This window comes from Ursus maritimus, unplaced genomic scaffold (genome assembly GCF_017311325.1).
Source record: "Ursus maritimus isolate PB19 unplaced genomic scaffold, ASM1731132v1 scaffold_26, whole genome shotgun sequence".
NCBI classification, from domain to species: Eukaryota; Metazoa; Chordata; class Mammalia; order Carnivora; family Ursidae; genus Ursus; species Ursus maritimus.
This window is the reverse complement of record NW_024425119.1, coordinates 38,162,891-38,178,125: the sequence shown is the minus strand read 5'-3', so window position 1 is coordinate 38,178,125 and position 15,235 is coordinate 38,162,891. Positions and strand designations below refer to the sequence as shown.

Sequence of the window (15,235 nt, the reverse complement as noted above, 5' to 3'; positions counted from 1 at the left end):
GAGACAAACGTGGGTTAGTAACTAAATGTATCATGTCTTGAACTCCATAAATATTTTCACTAATTTATTCTATTTCTTAAAAATTCCCTTTAGATTTTGAAACTGTTTTACTTTTGGAACCTGGGAATAAGCAAGCAGTAACTGAACTTTCCAAAATTAAAAAGGTAATGTATTCTGTTCACCAAAATATGGTCTTATTTTCTGAAACAGAAACACATTATCTATTACATAATTAACTTGAGAATATGTTTTGGTAGTCATGCTTACAAATTTATTTTCAAGGACTTAATTGAGAAAGGACACTGGGATGATGTTTTTCTCGATTCTACACAAAGACAAAATGTGATAAAACCTATTGATAATCCATCTCATCTTGGGTCAACTGTAAGTGAAGCACTTTTCTTTCCTTTTTTTTCCCTTCCTTTTTCAATGTCAGTGTTGTATTAATAAGAGTTGGAAGCAAACTGTTGAATTAAGAAACTCTTCTTAGACTCTTTAAAAAGCACTCTTAGGATTATTGACATAATAAAAATGGGGAAAATTCAGCCGTTCAGAATTCTGGGATAATTTTTTCAGTGACTTAAGTTAGCACTATAAATTTAAATATTTCTACATATTTTCTGATATTAAAGGAATTTGAGATAGTTTTATTTTATAATAATTAAATATTTTTAATTTCTGGTACCATTTTTATTTGGGATTATGATTTTATTATAATAGTAGCCTTACATCTCATGTAGGGTTAGATCTAAAATCAGCACCTCAGCTCAGCAACAACAAAAGTAAGGTGAATACACTGCTCAGATCATTTATCAGGAGATGCAGGTGGGGATGGTGGGGTGGTCCCTGGGGCCACCAAGGGGCAGGAGGCGGAGGCGGTTCAGAGCCCATGCATGGTGATAAAGGGAGCCCATGGCACGTGCAGGATGGTCCTGATAAAGGAGGGGGTCCTCTTGTCGCCATACTGACTTGCAGAGCAGAAGTGAAAGCTGTGTTGATGTGACAGACAAAAGAGCCAATACCAACAATAGCTGAAACCCAGAAAAGCGGGTGTCAGCACCTGCCACCTTTCCCACCACAACTTTCCCAGAGAGCACATTAGTGCCAGAAAAAACTGTCCCTCCCACCGGGGGCTACCTGCAGCTTGGGGGAATAGAGGCCAGGAGGTTAAATTACTGTCACCACACGTCACTGCCCATGCCAGTGTAGAACGGCAAGGGGGTCCATCCTAGAGGGTCACCGGAAGTCATCACAGACCGATAAAGTACCGTACTGCGGACAGGCAGGCGTCTGCGCCCAGGGTAACCCTGCGTCCCTCCTCCTCCCTGGCTGCTGGAGGTGTGGTTCTTTGTATATTGAGAACAGAAGGAATGAGTGAGAATGACAAGCCCATTCTCCACACATCATAGCCACTCCTGTGGAAGAGGTCTGTCTGCCAGCCCATGACCTTCTTCCTTTGCTTCCCTCCCTGACAAAGGGGTCTTCTCTCTGGAAGTTCTGTCATGGCCTCAGAGACCTCTGGGATGTGGGGATGCCTGCAGGCTTGGAGGGGAACTGAGAGTGTTTTCTGAGAGGAACATGTTACCTATAAATGCCAATTAAGTTCAGCTACATTTATCTTACCAATTCATAAGTAATTCTGATTTTAAGTACACTATGAGACACAGAGTAATTATGTTCTATGGAAAAAGGAGGCAAAAATTCTAAATAACAGGATTAACACAAATATGTTTTGATTTCTGGTATAAAATTCCCATGCTGTGTCATGAGAGGCAGTATGAGTTCTAACAGTGACTCAGGACACAGCAGAACCCACTCAGGAACACAGCCGAAGGACTTCGTGTGGACCTGGCCCTGCAGTGGTAACTGGAAATTCTCTCTTCGTGACCTTATTGCTGGTGTACGTTTTCTACTACAAATATGTCACCTCGGATAATTCAGAATATTTTTACCCAGGGTACAACTGGAGGGATTCTGTATAGCACGTTTACCGACAGACATGGAGCAGTGATGAGTTAGTTAGGAAACTGACCTTATCTAAGACCGTTCAGAGTTGCACAACGCACACAATGTGAAGTTGGAGGGATGGCATTTCGTATTTTCCAGTTGTGAGGATTACCGCAGGCATTCTGACCAGGTTAATCACCTAACTGGAAACAGGAAAGGAGGAAACAATGATCCCACACACAGGAGTTCTGGAAGGAGTCAGCCAGGCCAGGAGGCTTCAGTGTGGAGTGTGGTGTCATTCTCTTCATGTTATTCCCAGAAAGACACAGAGCCCTAAGGTCCTCAGCCGTTAGGTACTTTTGGCTTCTGAAGGCACAGCTAAGGTGACACGCTGAAAATAGAGAAGCTGTAGGCTCTTGGGTTAAGAGTTTGCACTTTGAAGATAAATAACAGCAGACATCTCACACAACACACAGAACAGAGGTAAGGCCAGGAGAGAGCGCTGTGCAAGAAGATGGTTTCTCGAAAGAGCTACGACTGAAAATGGCCACAGCATTTACCTTGTCCTTCTCGGTGTCCTTGCTAGAGACAGAGCTGCTGTTCCTCGGGGCAGCGGCACCAGCTTCTGGATCTCATAAAGGCCCTAGAAGGAATGGAAGTTTATTTTGATTTGCATAGACTGTGCAGAATTAAAACCAACCCTCCACTCATTTCTCCACCACCTTGAACTCTTCCCTGCTCTCAGGTCCCTGACTGGCAGAGGATTTCCCACATGCTCAGGTGATCCCCAAGGATAAGGGGGAGACCTGTCCCCTATGCTTGGGGAAGACACCACAGGCCCTGGTTTAGGTGTTTTTATAACTCATCAAATAACTATGGGAAGCTTGGGGCTCAAATCAGCTGGAAAGAAAGTTACAGGTGTCCCCCATGGCTCGGAGAACCCAGCACGTGGTCTTTGCATACAGTGCACATGCACAGACGTGGTGTATGTCTGCGTTTCTGTAAACAGCCTCATTCTTTCTCTGCAAGAGACACCTGCTTTCCAGCTCAGTGTGGGGGAAATGACACAGCCCATCTTAGGGGTGTTCTGAGAAACTCGAGGATGGGTACAGTGTGCTCAGCCAGGTTTACCCTTACATTGCCAGACCCTCAGTACCATAACTATATCTTTTCAAAAAAAAAAAAAAAAAATCACCTAAGGCAAAACTCTACTATAAGCGAATTGTTTTTAAAAATATACATTGCACATTGTTTTTGGTGTACTGTACTATTTTTCATTAAGTCCAACAAAGCCAGGTTTTTCCCTGCAATATTAGAGTAGCTGGCATGAATTTAGCAATTTGTTTTGTGCTGAATTATTATCTGTAACTTTATATATATATGCAGGATATGATGTGACTGTGGTAATTTCTAACATTTACCTAATTTATACTGAAGAGTCCACAAGACAAATGAAGATTTAAAAAATATTTATAAAATGAACACCCACGAAATCACCCAACTAGGTAAAAACTGAAAGGTGTCAGCCTCCACAATCTCCCTGTGTGCCCCCCACAGGTTATGGTCCTCTCCCTGCCCCTAGAAGTGACTGTTACGCATGGCAGATGCTTTGAGAGCCGTAACAATTTTATAAGGAAGTCAGAGCAGGTATTTTTATCTTCCTTTTACAAAGGAAGAAAGTGAGGCAAAGATAGTTTTGTCAAGTTCATATTTCAGGTTGGTAACAGAGAATATCTTAGTTAAATGCTTTGTTTTTTTTTTCCCCTTCAGTTTTTCCTCCGTTCCCCATGAGTCTTTTTCTGTCGCTTTCAAAAGTTTCTTCTTTTTTTTTTTTAATTTTTTTTTTTTAATTATGTAGGCTCCACGCCCAACGTGGGGACTCCAACTCATGACCCTGAGATTTGGGGTTGCGTGCTCTACTGACTGAGCCAGCCAGACACCCCCCATGTTCTTATTGTGACTTTGTTCTTGGATTTTCTGAGATAGTACTTGTTTCATGACCAGGCATAGATCTAGTTGCTTTTATAGATTGTACTCATTTTCATACGTTATGTTAACGTGCTGCTATTCTTTTCAATTAATTGTTTAAATGATTAAATGTTTAATTAAAAGTGGTTTTAAAAAAGTGGTTTAAACTTTTACATCTTTGTAAGATATTTTCCCAAAAAATTAATTCACAAGGTTTAAAAAAGCCTTTGTCAGACTTTGTTGTCCATAATTATAAAAACATGGCCAAGTGGTATATCAAATATCTGTATGTGTGATGTCCCATGGCCAGTATATAAGGAGCTTTTATACATTGGTTGGGTTCTCTTTTCCGTCACTTTAAAAATCAATTTATGTTAATAGTTTGAAAATGCAACATGTATTTAAGTCTTTTGTGGCAAGATCTCAAAACAGAACACCTCTATGAAATGAAAGATCTGGGGTAAACCATTCTATAAATCATCCCAAACAAACAAACAAAATCAATATCTTAGCAGGAAGGGGGAAATTTGCTGTTTATTTTTGTAATAGGTCTTCATAATAAAAATGTAGGCATTATTTAAAAAATAGAAGATGCAGTTTGGTGTAATGTTTTTAAGAGTTGATTTGAGCCCCACTATAAACTTTGAAATCTTGGCAAGTTACCTAATCCCTGTGAGATCCTTACTTTTTTTCCTTGTGAGGATGATTCACAGGTGAGTTTCGATCAAAGGAAATAATATCCATTAATGCTAAGGCAGGTTTAGGTGAAATGAATATTAATTTTCTTGTCAGTCACATATTTGTGAGACAACCTGACCACTGGGGAAAGTGGTCAGAAAAGAGAGGAAGGTCCCGGAAGTAGAGGGAGTCCTAGGATTACCTGAGTCAAATGAGAGCCTAGGCCAGGGAAGTCTGTTTTAAGGGCTGACAGCCTGGGAGTACTTTTGGCGAATCTTCTCTGGAGAGAGTGTAGGAGAGCGGTGACGTGGATCACCTGGGACCCGGGGTTCCCGGATAGGTGGTAGTAAATGAAGGGTCTCCTGATCTTGTAGTCTCTGCTGAAATACTTTGTTTTATTTTCATTTTTCTGTTTTCCTATAGCAAAACTTCACCTTTCTCCATGGTCCTTCCTCTTCTCTTTCTCCCTGTTTATTTTTATTTTTCTCTTCCTTTTCTTGAAATGGCCATGAGACAGAGCTAAACAAAATGTTATGCATCTAAATCTTAATTTTGAGAAAGGCTTAGTCGAATCTTTCATATTTTCTTAAATCTTTCTGTAGTGATACCTTTTGTGTTTCACTCCTGTTAACCAGCAGACTGTCATCCGCCCCATCACTCCCGACCATCAGTAGCCCTCAGAAGCTCCCAGTACCCACTGGTCTGTGCTTCTTAGAGACCACTGATTAGGAAATTTTAAAATTAGGATCATGTTTACACATCTGTTGTCAGTGAAAGGATCTGGTGTTAAGTGGGACTGTATTGATTTAATGCAACGATGACTGCCTGTCAGAAATTATAGTCTGTGTGCAGCACTCACACATGCGCATTCTTGGTCAGTGTCTTCGGGGCAAACTGTTGCTGTTGAGAGTTCTCAGCAAGGCAAAGGCTTCAGCCTAACACGATCGTACTTTAAATAGAACTGCTTCTCGGATTCTGTTAACAATTTTGCTAATAGCTTTTAAAAATTTATGTCCGTTCATCCAGTAACACTTGGTTGTTATTGTTAGGTCTTATCTTAGCTGTGTTAATAGGACGTCTGGATTTAACAGAGTTTAATATATATGTCTAAAGTTTTTATATTTACAACTTTTTCATTTAAGATTCAGTCATACATTTGGGGGCGCCTGGGTGGCACAGCGGTTAAGCGTCTGCCTTCGGCTCAGGGCGTGATCCTGGTGTTCTGGGATTGAGCCCCACATCAGGCTCCTCCGCTATGAGCCTGCTTCTTCCTCTCCCACTCCCCCTGCTTGTGTTCCCTCTTTCGCTGGCTGTCTCTATCTCTGTCAAATAAATAAATAAAATCTTTAAAAAAAAATTCAATCATACATTTGGAATGAACACTTAGAATAAATTGCAGAAAAGTTTTTTATTAAAAATAACAGTATTATATGTAAACTTAAGAAGAAGTTGAACACGTTTGACATTTGTAATGATTGAAATAGTGAATCCTGTTTATTTTGTTAAATTAGAAACCATTATGGTCAAGTCTTAACAACTTTGTGAATATATTTGGCAAATCTTTAATCCTGGGCTGGTTTTATCCAGTAGCTACATATTTAGAAAATCTACTTAATGTTAGTTTGTTTCGTACAGAATACTGGTTACTGTCTGACTTTGTTCTGCTTGCCTTCAGTTAGCCCACTGTAGGTTTGGCCATAATTTTTCTTGGCTTTGTTTCCTCTAGGATAAAGTCCCAACTCCTTGTCATGGCGCACAATTCCTTTATAAGCTGTCTAAGCAGCCTTTCAGGCTTTGTCCCCCGCACTCCTCCCCTTGCACCAGCTTTCCACTGACCATGCTGTGCCCTTCCCCATTGCCATTCCTGTGTAGTTTTCTGGGGCGACTCTCCTGATGCCACCGTCTATCTTCCTTCCTCTGTGTTCTCTTCGCATGTGGTGCTTTCACCTTTTATGGCATGCGTCCCATTGCCTTGGAAAGATGTATACGTACATCTCTGCTTCCTCCCATTCAGACTTACATGTGCTAAGTGCCATGCATCTTTTTATTCTTTGATTTCTCGGAGTATGACGCCTGTCTATCCTGCCATCAGATTGACTTATAACTGTTAGTCTATGAAATTAAAATCTAAGTACATGCTGTAAATATGGAGCAGATATTAGTTATAAGAACACGGCAGCCTTTTCATTTGTGACCCTAAAATAGGAAACCTTTCTATGTTGGTTTCAAGAATTGATTTTAATTGTTTTAGAAACCACTCAAGAAAGTTATTATTGAAGAAACTGGCAATTTGATACAGACGATTGACGTGCCAGGTAGCACTGCTGCTGCGCAGAGTGATCCTGTTACTGTGGCCAACGGAACAGCAAGTGCAGGCTCTACGAGTAAGAAGAACTCAAGCCAAGATGACCTTTTGCCCGCAAGTGATATTCCAAAAGCAAAAGTATTGAAAATAGAAGAAATCAGTGATACTTCAGCCCTGCCGTGAGTAGAAGAAATACTCTCTCTTTTTTTTTTTAAGATTTATTTATTCATTTTAAAGAGAGAGAGGGGGAGTGAGAGCAAGGGGGGAGGCAGAGGGAGAGGGAGAGAGTCTTCTGTAGGCTCCGCGCTGAGCGTGAGCCCGACGTGGAGCTCGATCTCACGATCCTGAGATCACAACCTCCGCTGAAACCAAGAGTTGGGTGCTTAACTGACTGCACCACCCAGGTGCCCCAGAAGAAATACTCTTACTTGATACTCCTCTAGAATGGTAATAATTCACTAGAAAATTGGTATTAACTGATGAGACTTCTGGTTTGTGCTTATCACCATAATTCTTTGAACTGCCCAACTTCACATTCTAGATTTTTATTTGTACTTAGCCGTAAGAAAGGTTTTGCTTTTAAGGTATGATCACTATTCCTATGCCATAGTGGGGAATTTAGAGGTAAGAAAGTATCTTGAACAACTTACTTTGTGCATTTTTATTCTAGAACTTCAGTAAATGCATTTTACTTTTTAATTCAGCAAAAATAAGTTTTTAAAAGGAAGCTTCATAAAAAATGTAGAGTTTAGTCATCATTATTCTAGCCATTAATATTTAAGATTACTTGGGGGCTCTTTAAATTATGTGGGGAATTTTAAATAATAGTCATGTATTTGCTTAATGGTGAGAATATAAAAGATCTAGATTAATTAGGTTTATTTGGGGATGTTGAAACTTTGTTCTTACATTCTTGTATTGCCACTCAGTAATCCTATTAAAAGTTTTTTTTTATGTTTAATTTGAGTGGTTTTATTTAAAGTGATAGTGATTAGTGATTTGGGGAAAACTTAAGAGGTGGATTTTTTTAAAGGAGGAAGCATTTCTTGGTGTCTGGGATTATCTCTCTTGAAACTGTGATAATTCAGATTTCTGAAAGGCTGAGTTGTGAGTATCTGTGCTGTGATGTAGTAATGCAATACATAGAAATGGTGTGCTTCAAAAGGTGCCAGGCTACATTAGCCCAGCAGATGAGAACAGTCACTACACAGCCAGCATGTGAAAATCATCTGTCTTGCCAAAGATACAGGTGTATTTTTATCAGCTGAAAGAATTTACTACACGTAGAATACAAATAGTTACAATACTATATTAATAAAGTCAGAAATTGAAAAATGTCTCTTGATGTTTCCTTATAAAAGCTTTATTTGTGGTTCTTTTCTAATTGTTTGACTGATGGCCTCTGAAATATCTCAGACCTCAAGTCAACTTGAAACAGAACGTATGTCAGTCTTTCGGTGAGCAGATTTCTGTAGAGACAGACAAGATACCTGCTCGGTTTGTCACAGCTGTTCTTCCTCCGGTCCCTGCAAACTCATTCCAGCTTGAATCGGATTTCAGACAACTGAAAAATTCTCCGGATATGTTGTATCAGTATTTGAAGGTAAGAAAGAGGAAGCTAGTAGTTCTAGTTTAAGTAAAAGGTCAAAGAACTTCTTTTATCACTAGTGCTGTACAAATAGCCCTGTATCTGCTTTTCGTATAACACGATTGTAGACCCCTTCCTTGCCTCCTGCATGTATTACCTCGGCCAGACCGTTTTAAATGTTTGCAACTAGGAAACCTCTGGAAATAGGTTCTGTGTTAAGTTCTGTGGTTTAATATAACTTAATCTAATTTCAGAAATCATAACCTAAACCTAATTCTTCATTCTTCAAGATGGGGGAAGAAGTTAAACTACATCGAGTGCCTTCCATGTGCCCCAAGCACTGCTTGGCAATATTTAGACAATCATTCTCTTGAAAACGAGCTCTTACTTGCTTCAAGAAAAAGAACCAGATCCTATGAAATTTACCAAATAATGGATTTTAGCATTGTCTTTTTCAAGTGTGATTATAGTAATAATCCCTTATAATTTTCTAGTATACAATTACTTCTAAGTACATTAGCTCATGTAATTCTATTTTTTGAACTGTCTAGTTATTTCTATTGCTCCTTGAGAGCTCTCTCAAGATTCCTGTCTCTCTTAGGAAACATCTCTCTGTTCAAGGAGGTTTTTCTCTGCCTTGAACAGAGTGATTATCTTACAGTTCCTTTGACTTTTGTCCTTCTGTCACAGTTACGTTGCATGGTGACCCCATTATTATTCAGTAAGGACTAGTGTGTAACAGTTATTCTTTCCTATATTCACCTAAGCGGTTGTTATATACATAATTTGTGATATGTGAATGTTGCCATGATGTAATTTTCTAACTCTTTGTATCTTTTCCAAGCAAATTGAACCATCTGTGTATCCTAAGTTGTTTCAGAAAAATCTAGATCCAGATGTATTCAACCAAATCATTAAAATTCTGCATGACTTTTATATCGAGTAAGTGGAATTTTTTTGTCATCCCTGCATATTGTGATGTTATGCTATTTCTAGTGATTTGGGAAAGTCATTCTCCTTGATGTCATATTACCGTTTTCTGTATTGCAAAATTAGCTCTCTAGTAAATTTCACCATTGCAGAAGTTGTGACGAGAGGACAAGTGCAAGCAGTAGAAAGGGAAATGATTAGGTAGGAGGAAAAGGGGCTTTAAAACTTTTTCTTAAAGAAAGGGAGGTGTAGAAGTGACAAATGTGATAGCAAATTAATAAAGTCTGTGCTATATGGTGTAATGAGCACTGGGTGTTACATGCAACTGATGAATCACTGACCTCTACCTCTGAAACCATTAATACACTATATGTTAATTAATTGAATTTAACTAAAAAATAAACTATAAAAAGTCTGTGCTAAGCCTCACATTTAAGAAAATTATAGTTTCTTCAATTGACGATATAGCTCTTCATTTGGGCACTTAACGTGTAGACCACATCCAGGGAAAAAAGATAAATGAAGACCTTTTTTATATATAATGAGAAATCTAGTGTTATAAAAACTGAATTACATGAGCTACTTTTAATTAATCATTTGTTTATATTTGGATTGCTTCAGGAAAGAAGAGCCATCACTCATCTTTGAAATCTTACAGAAACTTTCTGAACTAAAGAGGTTTGATATGGCAGTGATGTTTATGTCAGAACCTGAGAAAAAAAGTAAGTCTGTGAAGAAAGCTTTTCCAGATCTCTTTATTCTGACATGTTGCTTTATTTATTCAACAAGTATAGTGGACATTTATTGAATATTTACTAAGATACATGCAATTAAATTTAAATTAATCACAATAAAGTTTAATTGAATTATAGTTAAGTAAAATCACATCTTTTAATCCTGACAATAGCATTATGAGGTTTAGGCATGATTAACAGTTCCCTTTTACAAAGGTGGAAACTGAGGCACAGAGAGGTAAGGAACCTGACCAAGCTCACCTAGATAAGAAGCCGGACCCAGGATTTAAGGTTAGGCAGTCCCGGCTTTATAGTCTGGACTCTTCTACTTGAAAATGCATTAAAGTGTAACGGTTGAGAGCTTGCTGTGGTGGAACACGTGAAGGGTACCCACCACAGACGCATGTCACCGGGCATGGGGGCAAGGGAGGTCAACCCAGTCTGTGAGAGCCTATTTCCTTGTGTTTGATTGAACCTGACTCCTCAAAGACGTGCGGGAGTCAGTGAGATGAAAGGGGTGGGGAAGAGTTTTAGACCGGGGAATGGTGTATGCGGAAGTTCCGAGGCAGGAAAGAACAAATTGACTTGAGAAAATTGCACGTACAGTGCAACTGGATTGTAGAGTCAGGGGGACAGTTGGCAGGTGACGATCTTGGAGAATTCTATTCCTTATCTATTTCTACATCTCGGTTTTTCCCATGAAGTGTCAGTTTAGGGAAACCTTAAGTAACATCGAACTCTGCAGGAACTTCAGTTACTTCAGGGTTTTGGGCTTTACTCTAGTTTTAGGAAAAAGAAAAGGTACTAGAATGCCAGGTTTTTAGTTTTAAAAATAGCAGAAACTCTATGTACCATTTTCATGTATCTCCTAACCTAAACATACCTCAGCTCCTTTTCTTGTGTCTTTATGTTTCTAGCAGCGACATTGAATGAGCCTGAATCACTAAGAAAAATACTCTTTACGTTGTACTTGGAGAAGTGGACACATCATTTTAAAAACATGAGATTTTTAAATAGGGTTTAAATTAAAAGACGTTTCTGTTTTATCTTTACTCAGAAACAGCCCTTGAAGTTCCCTGAAAAATACCAGCTTCTCTTATTACTATTCTAACCTCTTCTACTACTTTTTTTTGATTACTCTGCTCCACCACACGGACTTTATATTTTCTGATATACCAAGCTGGTAAACTTATTTTGGCCTTAGGCGCTTTGCACTTGGCCGTTTCCACGGCCTAGAATACCTTCCCCTTGCCTGCTTCTTCACTTCATTCCGTTTCCACCTCAGAGTTGCCACCTCAGAGACCCCCTTTCCTCAACAGAGCTACTCAAAATAACTGCCCGCCTCCCTTTATCACCCTCTGGCTTCTTACCCTCCTTTATTTTTCTTCATAATATGTAGTGAGCTGAAAATCTTTCATGGATTTGTTTATTATTTCTCTCCCCCTAATAGAATGAAAGCTCGACGAGAGCAGGAACCTTGTATACCTTGTTCTCTGGGCCTCACGGCGTAGATCGTTGCTTAGTGCAGAACAGCCTGTCAGTATAACTGCACCGAGTAAATGCATTTCTTGGTGCTGTAATGTGATAAGTACAAGTGTACTCAAAGAATGTGAGTTGGTTCTTTAGACTGGCTTACCAATAGTACCGTCTCGGTTGGGCCACCATTGTCAGCGAAGCCAAACACGGGGGGCAGCTGGATGGTTCCTGGAGTGTAACTAGGCACTCAGTCAGTATTAGCTGCTCTTACCTTTTTCGTCAGTAACAACCGGTAGCCAGGGTCCAGGTTGAACTATACTGAGTTTTCCAAAGTGTTGAGTGTGGGCCATGCAGTGGTATGAAAGACGATTTTATATGACTTATAGGCAAGTTTTGTAATTTTTAATAGTTATGTAGTTTATTGGATATTATAAAAATATATAGCTAACATGATTTTGCAGCTGTTGTTTCAATTACTGTAAAGTTTCAATTTACAGTAGTGGATACAACATTTTCTTTTAAAATAAAATAGTTTCAGTTTGAAAAACCGTTAATTGAAATATTAAGTAAAAAACGTATACTTGTTACAGAGGACAAAAATGCTTAAGGTAGTACAGGATGAGTTAAGTTTAATCTGCAAGATTCATGTTGTTGAGAAAGTAGGGGAAGTTTTTTACAAAATATCCTGGAAGAATCTATATAATTTTCTCTGATTAGCTTTTTAAATATCTGAATTAGAATTTGTAAATGATCCTAACGGTTATTACTTTAAAATAGAAAAAGTTTTGTTTGACAAATCAGATTACTCTCTTTAATTTTTATGTCATTTAGTTTTTAAAAAATGGAAATTAAAATGAATTTTTTTTTCTTTTTTCAGTTGCACATGTGTTGTTCAATCACATAGACAAATCGGGATTGAAGGATAAGTCTGTTGAAGAACTCAAGAAAAGATATGGTGGTTGATTTTCATTTTTACTGAAATTATTGTCTTTGACTTTCATATGTAAATTTTTTTTACCGAAAATAAAGTATTTTGCTTTTTAAGAAAATGAAATCATACAGGAAAAGATTATCTTTAGACATAAGTTAATTAACTCTACATAGTGAATTGTGACTTACGTAGTGAGAAATGTACTCAGGTGAGCTATTTGTAAGTCATTTTCCAAAAATAAAAATATAATGACGTATATTTGTAAAGATCAGTATTTTATGTCATTTAAAATTCTAAATCTAGATGCATTCTTCAGTGCCCCGTAATTTTAACATTATTTTTATATTTTCTTAAGTTTTTGTAGGCACGTGACAAGGTTGCTTCGTTAGCATACGAATAAAGTTATAGTTGTATAGAGGGTGTTAAGGAGATAGAATTTTCTTTATAAAAGTTTTAATATTGTGCTAGTTCCCTAACATAAAAATATTTATTTACAGGATGTGTATTTTTAGTATTTACCGTGAAAGGAGATTTAGACTCTTTCAGTAGGTTCCTTGAAGAGTCTTAGCATCCTTGAATGTTCATGCTGCAGTTTTTTTCCCTCATGATATCCACATTATATGTCATCTAAAGGCAAATAATGATTAAAGCAAAGTGTAAACATTTTAAAAACTAGGAACGTCTAAAGTAGTCGTTAGCATATAGCTTGCGTATATGTGTGTGTCTGAGGGTGGTGTCTGTAAGTTTTGAAAGCAGGGCTAGTATTCTCATCCTGGTTTTGCAAAGTACCTGACACAGTCCTTTGCACAGTGTTAGGTGCTCAATTGATATTTATACAACTTAATTGAATTTTACCATAGGAACCAACTTTAGCAAATGTCTAAAATAGCACCCTTGCAAATTTTGGGCATATACTGTAAATGTTAAAACCAAGTTAATTTTAGAGGCTACCAGGTTGTTAGACTATTAGGTCACTATCCTTTAGCTGTTATCAGCATCAATAAGACCGTCCAACTTAAGACTTTTATACTGTTATTTTTATTGCATCATACATATGCTTAAAATTGCTTGAGTAATAATCGTAATCTATTTACAAAGATAATTTCTCCAGTTCATGGTATAAATTACTGAAGTGGTTGTAACTTGTATAGCCTCAGTGTTGTACAATGCATTTAGGATAGAATTTTTTAGTGTTACGCGTTGCTGGATGTGTCGTATTATGACATATGAAAAGGTAATGAAATCGAGCCTTTTATGTATAGCTTATACATGGGCGATAACTATTCAATTTTGAATGACTTGAATTTTTCTCAAGTCATTAAATAAGTTGGTTTTGATGTACAGAAAAACTTCCCAAAGGCAAAAATGTTCTTTCATATATTTTGTTATGTGATCCTTAGAAGAAACTTACAAAGTAGTCAGGGCAGGTGGTGTGATTGCCATTTTTTTTTTAAAGTTTTTTATTTTAATTCCAGTATAGTCAACATACAGTGTTACATTAGTTTCAGGTGTGCAATATAGTGATTCAGCGCTTCCGTACATTACTCAGTGCTCATCATGACAAGTGTACTCTTAATCCCCTTCACCTGTTTCCCCCATCCTCCCACCCATCTCCCCTCTGGTAACCATCAGTTTTGTTCTCTATAGTTAAGAGTCTATTTCTTGGTTTGTCTCTCTCTCTCTCTCTTTTTTTTTTTTTTGCCTTTGCTCATTTATTTTGTTTCTTAAATTCCACACACGAGTGCGATCATAGGGCATTTGTCTCTCTCTGACTGACTGACTTGCTTATTAGCACAATGCTCTCTAGCTCCATCCATGTCCTTGCAAACCGCAAGATTCCGTTCTTTGATGGCTGGGTAGTATTCCATTGGAGACATATACCACCTCTTCCTTCTCCATTCATCTGTTGCTGGCTGATTGCCCTTTTTAACAGAAGAAGAGGAGATTCAGAGAGTAAATGGCTCCGCGATCAGAGCTAAAAAATAGCAGAACTGGTTCAGAATGTGCTGTCTCCTACTTGGTATCTGCAGCTCTTTGAACTACTCCAGGCTGCAATGTTTATTATTTATGTTGCGTTACTTCTGTAGAGACTGGACTGAAAACGTACAGATCCCATGGTTTACTTTAGAATTTGCATTAATTATTATTTTTCAGTGTTAACCTGTTTTCCCCCAGGGACAATTTCACATAGTGGTTAAGACAAAAGGCTTTGGAATCAGACTTCTCGTGTTTGAATTCTGGCTTCATCTGGCTTTAGGGCCTTGGACCCATCATTTTTCTGTGCTTTGGTTTCCTAAGCTGTGGGTGGGCATACTGATAGTTTCTGCCTCATTGGACGGCTGCTAGGGTTAAAGGAAAGGACACGTTTGTGTTGGCAACAGCACCCAGATACATAGTAAGCACTTACCAAGTTACTGCTGTTATTACTACAGTCACCCTCCTGTCCTAAATGTTGTTGGAATAAAGTATAGTCTTTAGGGAATGTCCTACTGTGTGTCGCCTTACTGCAAAATAGCACGGTGGTAAAGAGTCCTTTTGTACAGTCCCATGACCTAAGTGGACATCCTATTTGCACTTACCTAGCTTGTGACTTTGGACACGTTGTTCGACCTCCGTATGCCTCAGTGTCCTCTTACATAAAATTAGAAAAATAGTAAGTGCGTAGTTCAAAGATTCTC

General features: G+C 38.3%; 1 protein-coding gene across 1 annotated transcript in view; it reads left to right on the top strand.

Moving 5' to 3' along the window:
- Nucleotides 1-12,811, top strand: part of RPAP3 (RNA polymerase II associated protein 3) — a 39,829-nt gene extending 27,018 nt beyond the window's left edge. Inside the window, exons 11-17 of the mRNA XM_008704494.2 lie at nt 94-164; nt 283-384; nt 6,845-7,077; nt 8,315-8,501; nt 9,331-9,428; nt 10,038-10,138; nt 12,504-12,811. Of these exons, the coding sequence (XP_008702716.1) occupies nt 94-164; nt 283-384; nt 6,845-7,077; nt 8,315-8,501; nt 9,331-9,428; nt 10,038-10,138; nt 12,504-12,589 (878 nt within the window). The 3' untranslated portion in view covers nt 12,590-12,811. The remainder of the gene's footprint in view (nt 1-93; nt 165-282; nt 385-6,844; nt 7,078-8,314; nt 8,502-9,330; nt 9,429-10,037; nt 10,139-12,503) is intronic.
- The last annotated feature ends 2,424 nt before the right edge of the window (nt 12,812-15,235 follow it).